The sequence below is a fragment of the Panthera uncia genome, chromosome C2, assembly GCF_023721935.1.
Source record: "Panthera uncia isolate 11264 chromosome C2, Puncia_PCG_1.0, whole genome shotgun sequence".
Classification (NCBI taxonomy): Eukaryota; Metazoa; Chordata; class Mammalia; order Carnivora; family Felidae; genus Panthera; species Panthera uncia.
This window is the reverse complement of record NC_064810.1, coordinates 92,263,949-92,285,461: the sequence shown is the minus strand read 5'-3', so window position 1 is coordinate 92,285,461 and position 21,513 is coordinate 92,263,949. Positions and strand designations below refer to the sequence as shown.

At 36.8% G+C, this 21,513-nt stretch overlaps 1 protein-coding gene and 1 pseudogene across 5 annotated transcripts in view; one reads left to right on the top strand and one right to left on the bottom strand.

Moving 5' to 3' along the window:
- The window catches only part of PLD1 (phospholipase D1), a 213,622-nt gene that overhangs the window by 83,913 nt on the left and 108,196 nt on the right, over positions 1 to 21,513 (bottom strand). For all 5 annotated transcript variants that reach the window (XM_049628563.1, XM_049628566.1, XM_049628567.1 and 2 more), the window contains 4 exons: positions 12,460 to 12,541; positions 4,102 to 4,212; positions 1,777 to 1,977; positions 548 to 761 (listed from right to left, as the gene is read on the bottom strand). In XM_049628563.1, the coding sequence (XP_049484520.1) occupies positions 548 to 761; positions 1,777 to 1,977; positions 4,102 to 4,212; positions 12,460 to 12,541 (608 nt within the window). The remainder of the gene's footprint in view (positions 1 to 547; positions 762 to 1,776; positions 1,978 to 4,101; positions 4,213 to 12,459; positions 12,542 to 21,513) is intronic.
- LOC125920631 (histone chaperone ASF1-like) lies at positions 18,300 to 21,472 on the top strand (annotated as a pseudogene).

The window sequence follows — 21,513 nt, the reverse complement described above, 5'->3', positions numbered from 1 at the left end:
TAAACAAAGAAATAGATATATATCAAATTTGCTACCCTGAAAAGCAGGCTCGATCATTTTTAAAACTAGGCAAGGCTATAAAACCAGTCACAAATTCTGTGCTACAGAAAACTGTAGAGCTTTAAGACAAATTTGAAAAGAACAGTAAATTTACAAGATGTAGAAAATCTAATGTTTGAAGATAAAACTTCATATATTTCTGGCTAGGAAGAGACAGGAAATCTCTTCTATGAGAAGTTAAGGATGCTTAATACTTTTCTTTTTTTCTTTATAACTTGGCATTATTTTAGAAATGCTTAGACATCCTGCTACCATCAGAAGTATGAATTGTGGTTGTCACAACTACTTGTGTGACTACAACAATAAGTCTGTTCTAAAATGAGGCAAACAAAGCCACAAAATGGCATGATATTGAATAGGTGATAGCCACCTTTCAGCATTACTCATACTACTCCATTACAGAAAGACAGGTTTAAAACCTGGTCCACAGTGTCCGGCTGTGAACAGAACATCATCAAGACAAATTCTAGCAAAGACAAAGACTTACTGGAGGCACTGTCAATGCTGCTGATGCTGTCTGCATCGTGCAGGTGGTGCCTGTGGAGGTGTCTGTAGAGGCTAAATTTCGAGAACTTTCTGGATTTTCCTACTCCTTTCAGTTTTGAATCCATATCATCAACGCTCCTCAGGGTGGGCAGATTGTTACTAGCTTTGTTTTTATCTTGAAGGCTTAAGGATTCCATGGACTCTGTTGTTTCAGCCTGAGAGAGTTATTAAAAAAAAAAGAAAGAAAGAAAAAAGATACCTCATAGGATATGCTGCAATGTGACCCTTTAATTCTAGTTGAGCTGACGTGTAAAGTTCACACATGATGGTCTAATAGACACACAACAATGTGTGAGGTCAGCCACAGGGCAGTGGAGGATTCTTGTGAGCTGCTTAAATACTGGCAAAGGAATACCAGGCGTTCCATTGTACATCCCCCTGCAGTAGATTAAATTCTTGAAATTTCATACCAGTTAACCTTTTTATGTCAAATACAATTACATGAGTTATATTCACTGTTGAGCTACTGAATTTCTTCCTCCGATAAACGTGAATAGTGCTTTTTCTGTCAACCGTTTTTCTTGCTACTTATTCACTAAATCTCTATTTTTTCCAGAAAAGTCACCAGCATATACAGCAGCAAGATAAAATGGAGACCATCAAAATTTTTAATGAGTGTATTGATATTTTGGCAACCATTAGAGTTAAACCACTAAGCACTGCTTATGGATATGGCCATATGGGTATTTTGGCAGCTCTTGATTTAAAAGGTACTTTGAGAAGTTATTAAACTCCTGCTTTCAAAAAGAAGTCCCTCCATGACTCAAGACTGACTTATCCTATTTTTGCACGTTTTTAAGTAGGAAGATTTCAAAAACCTTTGCAGGTACTTGTAGTAAGGCTACATATTTAACTTAAAGCTCAACTGATGCACATTTTTGTTTATGAACATTTTTTTTTCCAAATAGGAAATGAATCTTTCGTTCAAATGGAAAACAGGAGTTAATTATGAGCTGGCAAATGCTCTATTGGATCTGTTTTCTCTTACAAGAGAAGAAAGAGATTAAGAGATGCAAAGTTACAGACTTGCTAGGTGGTCTTTGAAACCAGGTCTGTCCATCCAGGAATATGCTGCCCCCCAGTGAACCAATCAATCAGTCATGCTATTAACACATACTTATACAAATCATGTCCCTTCTATGTAGTTCCATAAAGGTGAGATTTACTTACTGTGAAGGAACTCAGAGATGGTCCTACAGTGACACGCTTCACGCTGCCCACGTCCGTGAGTCTGTGTTCATTGTCATCCCACCTTCCATAGGCCAGGTCGATCCCACCCACAAAAGCCACTGACTGGTCGATGACAACAATTTTCTCATGATGAGCCCACAGATACACGCTGGATGATACATGATCTGGGTGCCTCATCACCTTGGGAGGGAAAAGAAAAAGACCCACGAGTAATGCACTTTTCAAAAAGTTCTTCATGTTATAATAAAATATATCTGTTTTATCCCCTGAATAGCATTTTCTATAATTCAAATACCAGAATATGTTCTGTATACACCAAACTTCTAATTTCATTCTCAGTGCTTACAAGAGGAAGATTCCTGGTTACTTTTTTAAGCCTCCCCACCAGCCCTGCCCCATACCACATTTGGGGGAAGCTGCCATTTAACTAGAAATGTGGCCACATATTTCAGTAAAAGCTGTAATACCTTTTGTAATGTAAGAGCTGATTCCTTTTTTCCACCTAAAAGGCTTATGCTATACCTGATCTTATTTTAAAAACAACAAAAAACTCTGAAAATGTTTAACCAACATCTACCTCTGAGAAAATTTTTAATAGGTATATTGATATTTTGGCAGCCACTGAGTTGAAATTGCAAGCATATGGATATAGGGATATACATACTTTGGCAGCTCTTGATTTGAAAGATATTTTGAGGAGTTATTATTCTCCTGCTTTCAAAGAGAATTCTCTTTATTTTTTTGTTAATTTAATGCTCATTTATTTTTTGAGAGACACAGAGAGACAGAGTGAAAGTGGGAGAGGGGCAGAGAGCGAGGGAGACAGAGAACCCAAAGCAGGCTCCAGGCTCTGAGCTGTCAGCACAGCGCCTGACGCAGAGCTCCAACTCACGAACTGTTCTGAGCTGAAGTTGGAGGCTTAACTGACTGAGCCACCCAGGCACCCCTAAAGAGAAGTCTCTTTAGATGATCCCAGACTGACCTATCCTATTTTTGTATATCTTTAAGTAAAGCATTCCAAAAACTTTGGAGACTACTAAAGTTCTTAGTAACCTACATTTGTTGTGTGTAGTAAAATACACATAACACAAAATTTACCATTTTGACTATTTTTAAATGGACAGTTCAGTGGCATTACATACATTCATATTGTTCAATCATCACCATTATGTATCTCCAGAACACTTCATTTTGCAAAACTGGAACGCTGTATCCAATGAACAATAACTTCCCATTCCCTCCTCCTTGTAACCTCTGGCAAACACCATTCTATGTCTCTATGAATTTGACTAAGTATCTTACTATTTGCCTTTTTGTGATTGGCTTATTTCATCTAGAATAAGGTGTTCAAGGTTCACCTATGTTTTAGCATACATCAGAATTTCATCTCTTTTTAAGACTTAAATATACTCCACTGTATGTATATACAAATCATTATTGAGATTGGGATATTAAAGTGTCCAACTATTATACAATTGATAGTACAATTGTCTATTTGGTCCTTTAATTCTGTCGGTGTTTGCTTTATATATTTTGATAGTCATTATCAGGTATGTACATGTTTACAATCGCTGTATCTTTTTGCTACGTTAAAACTTTTAATAATATATAATGTCCTTCCTTATATATTATAAACTTTTTCTATTATAATATCATCTGATACTAGTATAGCCACTGCTGCTCTCTTTTGATTAGTATTTACATGGAACATCTTCTTTTAGCCAAATAAAAACACACAATTGTTATATACTGTAAGCCTGCTGGAGATTTACTAATTCATATGTCTTGGTGTATCTCAATGACTTGGCAATAATTATTGATAGCTTTTTCAGTCTTTAGTAAATATCAAATTGCTCTTTTTATTGCTTATTGAATTTATTTATCTTAATTAGTTTTGTATATAACACACTATTAAGAAAAAGCTTTTTAAATCCTAGATGAGCTCTCTGTTGCTATGAACATTCAAGGGACATCACAGGGAGACCACATCTAAGACATTCCAGGATAATCTCAACGAGGAGCAAGGGAACTTGACGAAGCTCCTGAGTATTGAAACAATTGTAGAAGGTGTGTTCTTGGCTAAATTATCAGGTTAGGAGAAACAGAAATGTGAACTCTGCTGACCCCATCGATATCAGAAGTATAAGAAAGTATTTTTGTTTTATTTCTGAGAAGGATCCAATGCTATTCACTCAAAATGTACATTAGGGAATTCTACAAATTACCACTGCTCAAAGCAAAGCACACCTGAAAGACTACAGAATAATACAGAAGAAAGGTTGTTCAGAAGGATGAACCTATTACCTTTATGTTGGGGTGTAGACGCATTAAAGTCCTCTTGCTGTATTCACTGTTGATTCCAAGAGCGAGTTCCACCTCTTTGTAGAGCATTATGAAGATTCTCACCCCCTCTTGCTGTCACAAGAGAGAACACAAGGAGGAATGAGAATTTCTGAAAGTAGGTTATGCTTTTTCTTGTCTTTTTCATGCCTGTGTATTATAAAGTTTCTTCTATAAACAAGTATAATAAGATATTTAACGAAAAATGCAACACGAGAAGGTGAAACATAAGTATATATCAAGATACAAATGTAACAAAAATGTATGTCCCTTCCATTCTTAGGACTTGTCATACCAACACACAATGTCAATATTTGAAAAGGCTGAAATGGTAAACGTACCAGCGAAAAGTGTTGGTCTTATACCTGTGAACATTTTCAAACACTTACACAACATTAAGGAAAGTGTTGGCCTGATTCAGGTTGCAGGATTAGGGTTTTCGGTTTGTTTTTATTACACTTCCATTAGTTAAAATAGCAGTGACAAAAAACTCTGATGGCAATAAATCACACTAAATATCCCTTAAATGTTTCTGGAGTATTTTAATAGAATTTTTCTTTATTAAAAATTACTTAAGTTAAAAAAAAACATTTCTTTATCTTCAAAGATGAATATAGTGATTCACATTTGGAACTCATAATTACAACATTAATGTCTATTTGTGACATGACTTCTTTGGAAGTTTCTCTAATGTCCAAAAATCCCTGAGATTTAGCAGCAGCACAAAATTAACATCGATTCAACCTTAGACCTTGGACTTAAAAGAAGAAAAATAAGGCCACTGTGAAGGTCAAATTAAATCAAAAGTGCCTGATAAACTTGAACATGCTATGTTAATAATATTTTTATTAGTATTAACTATCAAAAAGACAATGTTGGGGTGCCTGGGTGGTTCAGTTGGTTAAGTGCCCAACTTCTGCTCAGGTCATGATCTTGCAGTTCGCAGGTTTGAGCCCTGCATTGGGCTCTGTGCTGACAGCTCAGAGCCTGGAGCCTGCTTTGAATTCTGTGTCTCCCTCTCTCTCTGCCCCTCCCTCACTCATGTTCTGTCGCTCTCTCTCAAAAATAAATAAATCAACTTTATAATAAACAAATAAATGCAATATTCTAAAAAAAAGACAATGTCTAATAGCTGGTAGTATAAAAAAAATAGTATTTTCTCCTCTAGTTTGGATAGTGATAAGGTTTTAGCTAAATTGCCCCACACCTGAATGTCCTTCCTCTTCTCCCTGTCTAGTCACACAGTCCCCTCACCAACATACAGTTAAGAATGTATTCCTCCAGGAAACTCTTATCTTATTTACCCCCACTTCTTATATGACCTTTTTACTTTTTAGGTTTGTATCCTCAGTACTGCTGTGCAGTTTGCAACATTTGTATTTGCATTCTCTATATCCAGCAGCTCTGAAGCCATTTTGAAGCATACTGCATACATATTGGATAATGTATCTACACCTAGGCATTTAAAATCCTAGAGATAAAAGGCAAGAACTTGTACACAGTACAGTACTTTATAAAGCATTAGAGATACTGGCATATGAAATAAACTATAGTGACAAAGAGTAATTTAATTACAATTTAAATTAACAATCCATGGTAATTAGATATACTTCATAATGGAAATTTGAGTCATTAATTTAAGAAGCCAACCGGGTCGAATGCAACTAATTTATAAGAATTGGTTATTTTTGCAACACTATAAAAATATGAAGTATCATAAGAGTTAACATTTTTAAGTTGCAGGGTACAAAATCTTGGAGTACACCAAATATATATATATAGTTCCCCAATACTGGTCTGCCAATATTAAGAAGCATGTTTTGGCCATTAAATCCTTATAAGAACACATCCCTTCAAAATACTAACACTCTCGGTATGCCTGAGTAACTCAGTAGGAGAAGCATCTGACTTTGGCTCAGGTCATGGTCTCATGGCTTGTGAGTTCGAGCCTGACATCAGGCTCTGCTGACAGCTCAGAGCCTGGAGCCTGCTTTGGAATCTGGGTCTCTGTCTCTCTCTTTGCCCCTCCCCCGCTTGTACTCTGTCTCTCTCTCAAATAAATAAGCATTCAAAAAAATTTCAAAATACTAACACTCTATATTTCTTGGTGTGACATCTGAAAAGTGCATACATTTTTGGAGGAATATACTTAAATATATGTTCTGAGCTGCACTAAGGAAAGTCAAATGGGTGATGGATATTAAGGAGGGCACCTGTAGTAATGAGACTGGGTATTGTATGTAAGTGATGAATCACTAAATTCTACTCCTGAAACCAATATTGCAGAGTATGTTAACTAAAATTTAAATTTGAATGTAAAAAGTAAAATGCATTCTGACCCTGAAAAAAAAAATAGGATAAAAAAATACATATGTCATCCTATTTCTCTGGTTAATAGCTGACTTTTGGAGTTTTCTTATTAGTAATTAAAATTATGCAACTATTACTGCAACCAAGTGCATAAGGACAGACCAGATAAAGAAATAAGGAAGTGAAAGTGTAGGCAAGACATGAACAGATTAGCTTCTAAGAGTTCAGTCACTTAGTGCTCTGCAATGAATCACTGGTGGAGAGATCTAAATGCAAACTAGAACATTATTTTTTCCCTCTACTGTTCATATACACTCTGCTATTTGGGTATTTTAGGATTTGGTACTAAATAACAGCAACACAAAATAGCCTCCCATTTAAAGATACAGTATAAAGTCTAAAACCCAAAACTGCAACCCAAATTATAAAACATTATACCTGACATCTTTTGTCACGTTTATTTTAAATGAATGAAATTGTGCTTCTTCAGCTTATGAAATTACCATTCTTGAAGGACAGGAGTTGCAATTTAGACCCTGGCTTGATTCTTTTTTTTTTTCCCTTATTTTTTATTTATTTATTTTTTAATTAATTTATTTTTTAATTTACATCCAAGTTAGTATATAGTGCAACCATGATTTTACGAGTAGATTCTTTTATGCCCCTTACCCATTTAGCCCATCCCCCCTCCCACAACCCCTCCAGTAACTCTGTTCTCCATATTTAAGAGTCTCTTATGTTTTGTCCCCCTCCCTGTTTTTATATTCTTTTTGCTTCCCTTCCCTTATGTTCATCTGTTTTGTCTCTTAAAGTCATCATATGAGTGAAGTCATATGGTATTTGTCTTTCTCTAATTTTGCTTAGCATACTACCTTCTAGTTCCAGACCCTGGCCTGATTCTTACAGTTTTCTACTGACCTGCATAACTAATGGATTTTTGAAATAATAGAGATGTTAACACTAATGGATTACATTATTACCCTCCATTTATCAATACCTTACATTTTCTTCTATATTTTGTCTTTTCTCATTGAAATAAATTAACTCCAAAGGAAATAGGGTAGAGACTTTTAAGTCTTTTTAGCTTATATACAAAAGACTAATAAGGAAGTAAGAAAACAGTTCATTTTAGGTAATCTGGTTTACAATTATTTACTTATATCTGTATCAGAATGAACAGTTAATTAGTGACAAGATTTCTGTGATCATAAAGCAATAAATTCCTTTTCTTTTGGTCAAAGTATTACAACACTATCATAAACCCTAAACTACAAAGGGCAAAGGAAAAATGTTTCCTGACAATGAAGGCATTTTCCCGGTCATAATAGTGCAGCCTTACACAAAATGTGAGAAATAACTGTGCAAAATGAAAGCCAAATTAGAAAAGAAAAAAGGACTGATGTGAATTCTGTAATTTAAGAAATACACATCTGAAGCATCCAATGTTTTGCCAACACCTTTTCATGACCCTAGGGGAAATTACTTTTTATTACAGAGGAGGAAGAAAAGTATTAATAGGCCAAGTAGAAAAATGAATGGCCTGGAGGGGATTACACAATGTCATCTTTCTCATCTCTGCTGAAGTCACGTAACCCAAAGGTTAACGGAACACACGTCACACTATCAACACAGAATAAACTTCGTAAAACCGGAGTTTCAAAAGTTCTGACCTCTTTTCTAACTAGTTTTGAATCAAGTAGAGCAGACATAAGAGTATACATAGTAGGAATTTTTAGGAACTTCACATATACAAAATACATGCGAAGACAATAAAAAGTAAAAAAAAAAAAATGTAATAGTTGAAATCAAAGAGACTTTTTTGAGTCCATTTTTTTCTCTCTGATTACTCAAAATACTGTGGTCAAAATATTTTCTAAATGCAGCCAGGTTTGTCTCCTGCCTCGAGACAGCTTAACTTATGCATCCCCAGGATAATCACCAACTTTATCATTTGTCAAGGACTTCTGCAGAGTGTGCAATATTTGGGGAAAATGAAAAATAAAGGACAGGAGATCACATCCTCACCATTCAATGTAAGCAATGTGAAAAAGTACAAATTCTCCTTTTTTTTTTTTTTTGAACCAGTTCTATTTGAAGCATAGTCTTCAAGGTTGAAGATCTATTTTTCCTTTCCCACACATGCCCTTCTAGCCCACCACTTTGATAAGATCCTGTTTTATTTTCCTGTGTGGAGATGTGATTATCTCATTTGACAAACCTGAACATCTTTTCCTCCTAAATGATCACTGATTGCAGCTCTAGAATGTGGCTTGTGGTCCAGGACAGAAAGAAACTACCTCACAACAAAATCACCCCTGAGGACCTAAACCCTTTTCTGTAGGTCTCCAGGTGGCTGCATTTGAAGATTTTTTCAGTGCAAGTCCCATCAGAAATATTATGTTCCTAGGGTGCCTGGGTGGTTCAGTTAGTTAATCGTCTGGCTTCAGCTCAGGTCATGATCTCACTGTTTGTGAGTTTGAGCCCTGTGTTGGGCTCTGTGCTGACAGCTCAGAGCCTACAGCCTGCTTTGGATTCTATGTCTCTCTCTCTCTCTCTCTCTCTGCCCCCCTCTCTCTCTTGCACTCTGTGCGTGTGTTTCTCTCTCAAAAATAAATAAACAGTAAAAAGTTTAAAAAAAGAATCATCACATTTCTAAGGTTGAAATATACACATTGGGTACATGAATACAGTTGCCATAACTATGATGCACTTTATTTCAACTCTTGGGGCAGTCCATGCAGACCTGTGGGAAACCCTGGGATGCTGACTTGAGCCATAATCAGCTTCTAAGTCAAGGTTGGCTTATGCTATTTTAAATGATAACACTGCTATTCAAAAGGCAAAAGAAATAGGAAATTACCAGTTTGGCTATCACCAGAGAAACAAAATACTGTATTTCTTCCATAAAAACAGCCATTGTAAGAGATGTTTGCCTGTATCCTGGCTATGAGGCAGAGACACAAAATTCCTCCCCCCAAATCTACACAATGAGATAGAAGAAAAAAAATGTATTTATTTTAATCAACCTTGTGGATCTCTGGGATCCATTAATGTAAGAATAAATGTTATTTTTTCAACCCAGTACTCTGTGAAAGTAGTGGCTTTCAGAAACTAAATAATTTAGGTGAGACAGTGTTTGTAGGCATAGAAAATAACAATTTACAATGATCTGGGTATTAAAAATTTATGACCAAAATAATATGGTATAGCTAAATTAAGGAAGAGCAATTCTGCCAAATGTACCACTAAGAAATTAATATTTAATAATATTACTATTTCCTTAGGAAGTTGTTTTTTTTTTGAGAGAGAGAGCGAGCGAGCACAAGAGCAGGAGAGAGGGCCAGAGGGAGAGGGAGAGAGAGAATCCCAAGAAGGCTCCATGCTCAGCTCAAAAACTGATATAGGGCTCAATCTTATGACCCTGGGATCATAACCTGAGCTGAAATCAAGTAGGATACTCAACCAACTGAGCCACCCAGGTACCCCTCCTTAGGAAATTTTTAAAATCATTACGTGCAATTTAAAAATTCCAAGTTTCACAAAGCAGATGGAATTGAAATGAAGCACCATTATCAGGCAATAGTATTTACTTGGCCATGGTGTTCACCTAGGACCTCACCAGGGTTCATGGGCCATAAAAGAAAAGAAAGCCCACACTGGTGATAGAAAAGTCAACTAGACAGTAGCCTGAGGGGAAAACAAACATATGAGAGCTAACACAACATGGAGGGCCAGGCCTGCAGGATCTTTAGAATCTTTCTCCTAAGCCCTGCTCAGGCATTTGCTAGCTTTCTGGAATTTACTCAGATGTCCTGTAGGCACCTCACACTCAAGTCAGCTGGAATTTAGCTCATCGAACCCAAGTTCTTTCCACTTCTTCCCACTGCCAGACTCACCTTCCTAATACACAATTTTGATCAGATCACCAGACTCCTCTACCAGACTCGAACCTTCCCCAGTCACTTCCTACTTTCTTCCATAAAGTCCAAACGACTGACTTGGCTCGCAAGCCTCCACATCTGGCTGCAACAGCCTTTCCAGCTTGATCCCTCGTCGTACTTACGCTAACACTCAGCTATAATTAGCCTTGTCACTTTACTGTGACTGACAAAGCCTTGGGAATTCCTGCCTCCGGAATGTTTCCTCACCACAGTTTCTACACCTAGAAACTTCTTCCTTTCATTTAAATTTTTTTGCCCATCCTAAATGCCCTAAATTCCTCATATTGTGAGGGACTTCCCCACCAGAGCTTCCCATAGTAGGCACTCAACAAATACATATTGATTGAAACCTACAACAGTAAAGTGTTGGATGCGTACTATGAAGAGAGGATTTACTAGTATGGTTGACAATTGCTAGGCCAGACTGGAACAACTTAACTAAAATGGAATCTTGAGGAGAGATGGGAAAAACGCTGTTTCATAGAGAGAAACGTGGAGAAGGCTATAGCCCATTCAATATGTAGAAGGAAGTTTGATAAGGCTAGGACTAAACCTGGGACACGAGTCCTTCAGCAAGCCTTCCATGGGCAGGGATGGAGTCCTACTCACATTCATGGCATCTTTAGTAATTAGTGTAGTACCTGGCTCCTAGGAGACACTCAGTAACTTTATGCTGAATTATTTATTTAATGAACATACAAATAACGCTTTTGAAGACAGAATTTCCAATTTTGTGAATGGAATTCTTTTGAGGCAATGAATTAGACTAGCCATGAAAATAATGCTGTTTGGCAGAACATGTGTCTGAAATAAAGCTTATCAACTTCTTTTTCCATCAGTATTAGTGAGGTCTGACTATATCTATGGATTATCTTTAGAAATCTTAAAGGCATGGGGAAAGACACTGAAAGAGGGAGGATGGGTAAATGGGGAAAGCAATAAGAGAACGTGGAGAATGGGAAAGAAGAAATGAGTCACAACTATAAGAAACAAAAATTCTTGTTTTTACCCAATTACCCAGGATCTACAAATTATGTTAGAATGTTTAATGATAGAATAATAAAGGGGTGCCTGCATGGCTCACTTAAGCGTCTGACTTTGGCTCAGGTCATGATTTCCTGGTTCGTGAGTCTGAGCCCCGCGTCAGGCTCTGTGCTGATGGCTTAGAGCCTGGAGCCTGCTTCGGATTCTGTGTCTCCCTCTCTCTCTGCGCTTACCCACTTGCACTCACTCTCTCTCACTCACACACACTCTCTCTCTCTCTCAAAAATGAAAAAAAAAAAAACATTTAAAAAATGATAGAATAAAAAAGCTTAAGACAATTTCAAGTAATAGTAGAAAAAAAAAAGCTGGCACTTCCTAGTTTGGACATGATTAATAACAAATCCAGATCTATTCTAATTTTACTTAATTTACCTTGGTTGAGAGCCAACTATATAAAAACATTCATTAGAAATAAGAATGTAAAGTAGTCATTGATGAGCCTATACTGTTTCAGTTACTTACTTTTTATGCCAAAAAGAATACACTCAATGCTTACCCAGAATCTACAGGGTCAATTGGAGAGGAGGCAATTCCACATTTTTACCATGAACTGTCTCAAAACTGGAACCAACAACACCAATTCTTACTGCCCTTCTTTTTGATATTCTTCTACATTATCTTGGCCCCAACTGAATGAAATCATTCTCCTAATGACTTTGTGTTTTGATCAAATGGCAGAATAATGAATAAAAAATAAAATGCTACATTTCATTTCACCCTTTATTATTCAACGATAAAATCTTGTTACAGTTTTTTTGCCTATAAAATTAACTGCCTATAACTGATTAAAAATCAAAACTTAGAGTTCCTGATACAATCCATGCTGTGAATTAGGCTAACATATTTATGCAGTCAAGAGTAACAGGAAAAAAGAACCAAATAAACTTGAAAACCACAAATATTCCACTTTTTATCAAACTCTAAAGAAAAAAGCTATGCTTATATATGAAGGGCTTTGAAAAGAAAAGGTATTTCAGAAACAATAAACATTGAAAAAATTACATCAGCCAAGGTTTGGAATACGTACTGCTTTTCGTTTAAGAATGCAGTCCAACCTCCAACGATTTCCTTCAACCACCGGGCGTTTCAGGAAGATTTCTGGACTCAGCCTGAAATCACAAAAGCAAGAGTTTTAAAAAGTAAAATGAAGGTAGACTTAGAGAACTCAGTGACTTCTTAAAATGTAATAACATGCATGTCATAGGAGTCCCAGAAGAAGAAGAGAGAGAAAGGGGGGAAGAAGGTTTATCTGAGCAAATCATAACTGAAAACTTCCCTACTCTGGAGAAGATCACCGGCATCGAAACCCAAGAAGCACAGGAAACTCCCATTAAATTCAACAAAAGCCAGCCATCACCTAGACATATCATATAGTCAAATTCACAAAATGCACAGACAAGGAAAGAATCCTGAAAGCAGCAAGGGAAAAAAGTCCTTAACTTACAAGGGAAGATAGATCAGGCTTGCAGCAGATCTGTCCACAGAAACCTGTCAGGTCAGAGGGAGTGGCAGGAAATAGTCAACGTGCTAAATGGGAAAAATAGGCAGCCAAGGATTCTTTATCCAACAAGGCTGTCATTCAGAATGGAAACTGAGACAAAGAGTTTCCCAGACAAACAAAAACTAAAGGACTTCATGACCACTAAACCAGCCCTGCAAGAAATATTAAAGGAGACTCTGAGTGGGAAAGAAATACCAAAAGCAACAGACTAGAGCCTACTTCGGCTCTAGGAACAGAGAACATCACCAGAAACACCAGCTTTACAGGTAACACAATGGCACTAGATTCATATCTTTCAGTAATCACTCTGAATGTAAATAGACTAAATGCTCCAATCAAAAGACAAAATATAAAATTCTGATTGTGCCATCAGAAGCAAAGGCAACTTTAGTGCAAATGCCACCATCCTCCTCCTCCTCCAGTGTGGCGGGTCATTGAAAGCTCTGCTAGGAGTTCACATATAACTTTACCTGGGAACAACAGCCTTGAGCCATTAAAAAAAAAAAAAAATCACTATGATTTCTCTTTCTCTCTTACTCACACATGCAAATATATATGCATATGCAGATACTGGTGATTGCCCAGACAACAGCCATTTTCCACCTTCTTTCTTCAGTCAGAGTCTACCTCCCACAATGAGATATATGAGGAGGCACACATGGGTTTAATGGGAAAGTTTTTCCTCTTTGATCTCTCTTTCTTATACACACGCACGCACGCGCGCGCACACACACACACACACACACACACACACACACACCAGGAAAAGTAGCTGTACAACAGATGTTGTTTGGGGATATGATGCTTAGGCAGGTATAGCCATATTGAAATTCTAAAGGGAAAACCAGAACCCTGAAATCACTAGACCATTTTGCCAACGTTAGGACTGCTTAACTTTGGGTTTCTCATTAAACAAGACAAATAAATCCTCACTGTTTAAGCCACCTTTAGTTGAGAATTCTGTTAATCCAAGCCAAGAGTATTCTAATTGATAAACATAAACACTGACTTTCTATACCAAGGAGCAGTGTCCATAGGACCTGGGGCTTTCTGAGCAGGGAAGAAGGCAGGTTTGCTGATGGATGACATTTTTTTCCCATGTAAAAATGGGGTGAGATCTGAAGTCAGTGTTTGAGTTAAATCTATATATGATGTAACTACTCTATGATGAGGAAAAACAGAACAAAATATGTACAATAAAGGAAACTTTATCTGCTGAAATGCTAGACCTGGAGGAGCAGGAGTAGACTGCAAGGATTAAAGCCTTATAGAGTACCAGGCTGGAGTAGTGCCTTGCCAGAGAGGCCTCTGAGCATGTGAAAACAACAGTTGTAAGGAGCTAAAGATATTTTTAAAATCTTTTTATGCTCTATTTTATTCAGTTAAAGAAAAATAAAGCCCCAAAGATAAAATACCCTAAGGAAATACATACTGTGTAAGATAAATAAGAAAACAGACAAATGGTGGGGTGTGTGCAGTACTTAATTTAGTGTAGGAAAGGAACACAGAGGCAATCTATGTCCAAACAAAGAAACAAAAATGCAGCAATTGCTAGCAAAGGATCTAAAATGAATTAAAAAGAGGTCTGTTACAGGAAGCCATCAAAATGGAGAAAGCAGGCAAAAACCTCTTTGATCTTGGCTGCAGCAACTTCTTACTCAACACGTCTCTGGAGGCAAGGGAAACAAAAACAAAAATGAACTACTGAGACCTCATCAAAATAAAAAGCTTCTGCACAGAGAAGGAAACAATCAGCAAAACTAAAAGGCAACTGACGGAATGGGAGAAGATATTTGCAAACAACATATCAGATAAAGGGTTAGTATCCAAAATCTATAAAGAATTTATCAAACTCAACACCCAAAAAACAAATAATCCAGTGAAGAAATGGGCAAAAGACATGAATAGACACTTCTCCAAAGAAGACATCCAGATGGCCAACTGACACATGAAAAAATGCTCCACGTCACTCATCATCAGGGCAATACAAATCAAAACCACAATGAGATACCACCTTACACCTGTCAGAATGGCTCACATTAACAACTCAGGCAACAACAGATATTGGCGAGGATGTGGAGAAAGAGGAACTCGTTTGCATTGCTGGTGGGAATGCAAGCTGGTGCAGCCACTCTGGAAAACAGTATGGAGGTTCCTCAAAAAGCTAAAAATAGAACTACCCTATGACCCAGAAAATGCACTACTAGGCATTTATCCAAGGGATACAGGTGTGCTGTTTCGAAGAGACACATGCACCCCCGTGTTTATAGCAGCACTATCAACAATAGCCAAAGCATGGAAAGAGCCCAAATGCCCATTGATGGATGAGTGGATAAAGAAGATGTGGCATATATATACAATAGAGTATGACTCAGCAATCAAAAAGAATGAAAGCTTGCCATTTGCAACTATATGGATGGAATTGGAGGGTATTATGCCAAGTGAAATTAGTCAGACAAAGACAAAAATCATATGACTTCACTCATATGAGGACTTTAAGAGACAAAACAGATGAACATAAGGGAAGGGAAACAAAAATCATATAAAAACAGGGAGGGGGACAAAACATAAGAGATTCATAAATATGAAGAACAAACAGAGGGTTACTGGAGGGAGTGTGGGAGGGGGGATGGGCTATGTGGGTAAGGGGCACTAACGAATCTACCCCTGAAATCATTGTTGCACTATATGCTAACTAATTTGGATGTAAATTTAAAAAAATAAAAAATAAAATTTTAAAAAATTTAAAAATTAAAAAAAAAGGTGTTTTAGGTAGAAATGTGCATTGCTATACACTGCTTGTTCACTGAAGGTGAGAGATACCAAACAACATAGATTCTTGAAATTTTTTTTTTAACGTTTATTTATTTTTGAGACAGAGAGAGACAGAGCATGAATGGGGGAGGGGCAGAGAGAGAGGGAGACACAGAATTGGAAGCAGGCTCCAGGCTCTGAGCCATCAGCCCAGAGCCCGACGCGGGGCTCGAACTTACGGACTGTGAGATCGTGACCTGAGCTGAAGTCGGAGGCTTAACCGACTGAGCCACCCAGGCGCCCCTCTTGAAATTTTTTGATGTACACATTAATTATAAACTCAGAGGCCTTCTGTTTGGGGGCCACTTGTAATGCTATACCCTGCAGTTAAGTCTTTACCATTCTTTATTTAACCTACAAGCATTTGTGTACCCTGGATGTAGAACATTCTATTAGATGCTCTGGAGAATCTTAAGATAGATCTCAAGGAACCCTCAGTTTGGGGATAATGCATAAGAAGGTAAAAAACAAGTGTTCATGCTTTAAACAAAGTATAAACAATGGTCTCATTGATGAGGAAAAAGCAGCTATATGAGTTATGACTTACAAGCATCATTATCTCAGGATCTTCACTAAGCAACTATTAGATAAGCAAAGTTCATTAGATAAGCAAAGTTTTATCCCACACACACATGCCAATGATAAAGTTTAATTTATAAATTAGGGACAGTAAAAATTAACAATAGTACTAATAAAATAATGCAATTACAACACTGATAAAACTGTAATAAAAAAATAAAATAAGTAAAACTGTACATAAAATGGTAATAAAAGTTATGTGAATGTGGTTTCTCCCTCTCTCAAAATATGTTATTGTACTGTTTCCCCCTTCTTATGATGATATGAGATGATAAAATGCCTAAATGATGAGATAAAGTGAGGTGAATGATGTAGGCATTGTGATGCAGCATTAGGCCACTATCACCCTCTGACAATGGGTAAGAAGGAGAAGCATCTGCTTCTAGATCGTGGTTGATCTCAGGTAACTGAAACTGCAGAAAGCAAAACTATGGACAAAGGGAGACTACTGGATGTAGAAAGTACAAAACGTTGTTGAAAAAAATTAAGATCTGAACAAAAGGAGAGACGTTCATGAATTCAGGAAGAACAGAATCTGATGTACCATCTAAACAATGGGGACTTTACCATTTTTTTCCCCATCTGATTCATCAACCTGAAGGAGAACCCAGAAATGGGCTTTGGCACAGGTACAGAGAACTCAGGTAGAAGTGCTCTACCTCAGGCTTGAGGAGAAAGAATGAGTTCAGATGACAGCCAGGGGCTCACAGGCACCACAACACTGAGGGATTGGAACTTTTTTCTCCAACTAGAAGAGCTGCTGTTCCAAGAGGACAACGTAAATAAATATCCATTGCTTGGCTCCAGACACAAGTATCATTGCAGAAAGTGTGCAGTAGGGCAGGGCAAATAAAGCCCCACCTTTCTAGAGAACTGGGCGGGGGGGGGGGGGAGGGGGAAGATGCAGCAAACCCAAAAGTAGTAGAGAGATCTTCAAGAAAGCAGAGCTTAGGAAAGCAACCCTATTAAGTAGATTATGAACTTCTAGCTCACTCCCAAGCTGCCCTTCCATGGATTTGATCCTAAACATTATACCAAAGTTTGAGAACTGAACTGAGAATTAAACCACAGCCAAGAGATGAGTAAACACTCACCAGGCAAATGGAAGTGGAAAAAACAAAAACAAAAAAACCAGGGTACCAATCTTATATCAGACAAACCAGACATTCAAACAAAGATTATAACAAGAAACAGAGAAGGGCATTACATAATAAAGGGATCAATCCTACACACCCAATACTGGAGCACCTAGATACATAAAGCAAGTATTAATGGACTTAAAGAGAGAAACTGATGGTAACACAAAGGGTAGGGGACTTTAACACTCTATTCACATCAATGGATAGATCCTTTGAACAGAAGATCAATAAAGAAAGAATGTATTTGAATGAAACATTGGACCTGAGGGACATAACAGATACATACAGGACATTCCATGAAAAAACAACAGAATACATATTCTTTTCAATGAATATGGAATATTCTCTAGAATAGATCACATATTAGAAAACAAGTCTCAATAAATTTAAGAAGATTGAAAGCATACGATACATCTTTTCTAATCACCATGGCATTAAACTAGAAATAAATCACAAGAAAAAAAACCTGGAAAAAACACAAACACATGGAGACTAAACAATATGATACTAAACAACCAATGGGTCAATGAAGCAATCAAAGAAGAAATTAAAAAAATAAATAAATGGAGACAAATGCAAATGAAAATACAGTGGTACAAAATCTTTGGCACTCAGTGAAAGCAGTTCTAAGAGGGAAGATTATAGTGATATAGGCCTACCTCAAGAAATAAGAAAAAGCCCAAATAAACAAATTAACCAAAAGGTTACACCAAAAGGAACCAAAAGGAACTAGAAAAAAAAAAAAAAGCCTAAGATGAGTAGAAGAAAGAAAATAATACCACAGAAATACAAATGATTACAAGAAAATACTATGAAAAATTATATGCCAACAAAATGGATAACCTAGAAGAAAAGGATACATTTTTAGAGACAGATAGCCTTCTAAAACTGAACCAGGAAGAAAATCTGAACAGACCAATTACAAGCAACAAATTTGAACTGGTAATCAAAAAACTACCAAAAAATGAAAGTCCAGATGGATTCATATGTGAACACTACCAAACTTTTAAAAATTAGTTAATACCCATTCTCCTCAAACTATTCCAAAAAATGTAAGAGGAAGGAAAGCTTCCAAATACATTCAATGAAGTCAGCATTACCCTGATACCAAAACCAGACAAAGATACCACTAAAAAAGAGAACTACAAGCTAATATCTGATGAACACAGAATGCAAATTTCCTCAACAAAAATATTAGCAAACCAAATCTAACAACATATTTTTAAAAAAATCATTCACCACAATCAAATGAGACTTATTCCAAACATGCAAGGATGGTTCAATATTTGCAAATCAATCAGTGTGATACATCACACTAACAACAGAAAGGATAAAAACCATATAATCATTTCAATAGGGCAGAAAAGCATTTAACAAAGTTCAACATCCTTCATGATTAAAAAAAAGAAAAACTCAATCAAGTAGGTTTAGAGGCAACATACCTCAGCATAATAAAGATCATCTGTGAAAAATTCGCAGCTAACATCACACTCAGTGGAGAAAAACAGAGCTTTTCCTCTAGATCAGGAACAACATAAAGATGTCTACTCTCATTACTTTTATTCAACATAGATTAGAAGTCCTAGCCACAGCAATCAGACAAGAAAATGAAATAAAAGGCATCCAAATCAGAAAGGAAGAAGCAAAATTTTCATTATTTGCAGATGACCTGATACTACGTATAGAAAACCCTAAAGACTCCACTGAAAAACTACTAGAACTAATGAATAAATACAGTGAAGTCACAGGATACAAAATCAATGTACAGAAATTTGCTGCCTTTATATACACTAATAATGGAGCAGCAGAAAGAGAAATTAAGAAAACAATCCCATTTACAATTCTACCAAAAATAATACAATACCTAGGAATAAACTTAACCAAAAAGGTAAAAGACTTGTACTCTGAAAACTATAACACATTGATAAAATAAATTCAAGATGACAAAAAGAAATGCAAAGACATTCCATGTTCATGAATTAGAAGACTAAATATGGTCAAAAAGTCTATACTATTCCTATCAAAGTACCACCAGCATTTTTCACAAAGCTAGAATAAACAATCCTAAAATTTGTATGGAACCATGAAAGACCCCAAATAGCCAAAGCAATCTTGAGAAAGAATAACAAAGCTGGAGGTATCACAACCCCAGATTTCAAGATATACTGCAAAGCTATAGTAATCAAAACAGTATGGTACTGACACAGAAAAACAGGATAGAGTCCAGAAATAAACCCACACTTATATAATGAATTAATTAATCTATGACAAAGGGGCAAGAATATAAAATGGGAAGAGACAGTCTTTAGTAAATGGTGTTGGGAAAATTGGACAGCCACATGCAAAAGAAAGAAACTGGACCACTTTTATACCAGAATAAACTCAAAATGGATTAAAGACCTAAATGTGAGACCTGAAGCCATAAAAATCCTAAAAGAGAGCACAGGCAGTAATCTCTTTGACATTAATCCTAGCAGCATGTTTCTAGATATGTCTCCTGAGGCAAGGGAAATAAAAATAAAAATAAACTGTTAGGACTACATCAAAATAAAGTTTCCCCACAGCAAAGGAAATCATCAACAAAAGGAAAAGGTAACCAGTCCTAATCCACACCAGCAGGTGGAGCTGAAGTGACCCATTCTGGGAGAGGGACTCCATCTTGCTCCCCAGTGAGGCCCTCGCTGGAGGAGGAGGGTCAGAGCTTGGGTGCAGTCAATTGGGGGCTGTAGTTTAGTAAAACAGGAAAGCTACAAAACACTGTGGAGTGCTCGGGTATAAATAAAAAGAGGAAAAAAGTTTCTCAAATCACTGCTGCACCACACGGGGCAGATGCTTCGAGGGTCAGAGTCTACGCTGTCTCTAACAGCCGCACACTGGACTTTACTGTGCCACAAGAAGACCCTTGTTCTCATTGTTTGTTTGCTTTTTTCCAAAGGTTCAAATGAACAATGTAGTGGTGCTGGATATTCCTTCTCCTTCCTACAACCCAGTCCAGTTCAAGAACTCCTTCAAGTGCATCGAGGACCTGTCTGAAGACTTGGAATTGAAAATTTTCTATGTGGGCTCTTCAGAAAGTGAAGAATATGATTAAGTTTTAGACTCTTAGTGGGCCCTGTTTCTGCAGGATGGCATGTTTTATTTCCAGCTGAGGCACCTAATCCAAGACTCATTCCAGATGCAGATGCAATAGGTATAATAGTTGTGCTAATTACATGCACCTATTGAGGGCAAGAATTTATTAGAGTTGGCTGCTATGTAAATAATGAATATACTGAGACAGAAGTATGGGAAAATTTGCCAGGAAAACCAGACTTTTCTAAGCTTCAAAGGAACATTTTGGCATCTAATCCTAGAGTCACGAGAGTTTACATTATATGGGAAGACAATATAGAAAAACTGGAAGAGGCAGAGATCAGTAATCCAAATCTATAATTACTTCTTTCAACAGATGCATTACCTTCAGCATCAAAGGGATGGATGGCCCATGTCAAAAAACTGACTATTCGTCATGTCAGAATCCTTCATGGACTGCATGTGACCATCTGTCATCCCTTTAGTACAAATTAAGCTATAGAAACACACAAAACTATTTCCCTTTAATTCCATAAGAACACAGTCAAGACACAATGTGAAGAATCTGTTCAAAAAACATCCTGTAGAAAGTTTGTAAGAAAACCAGTATTTGAGTACATTGTAGAATATAAATACAACTATTTTTAAGTAAAAAACAAAACAAAACAAAAAGCCTAAAAGGCAACCTACTGCATGGGAGAAGATATTTTCAAATGACATATCTGATGATAAAGGTTTAATAACTAAAATAAAGAACTGAAAAACTCAACACCCAAAAAACAAATAATCCAATTTTAAAAAATGGGCAGAAGACATGAACAGACATTTCTCCAAAAAAGACATACAAATGACCAACAGACACATGAAAAGACGCTCAATATCATTCATTATCAGGGGAATGCAAATCAAAAGTACAATGAGATATTACCTCACAATGGTCAGAATGGCTAAAATAAAAAACATAAGAGCTAACAAG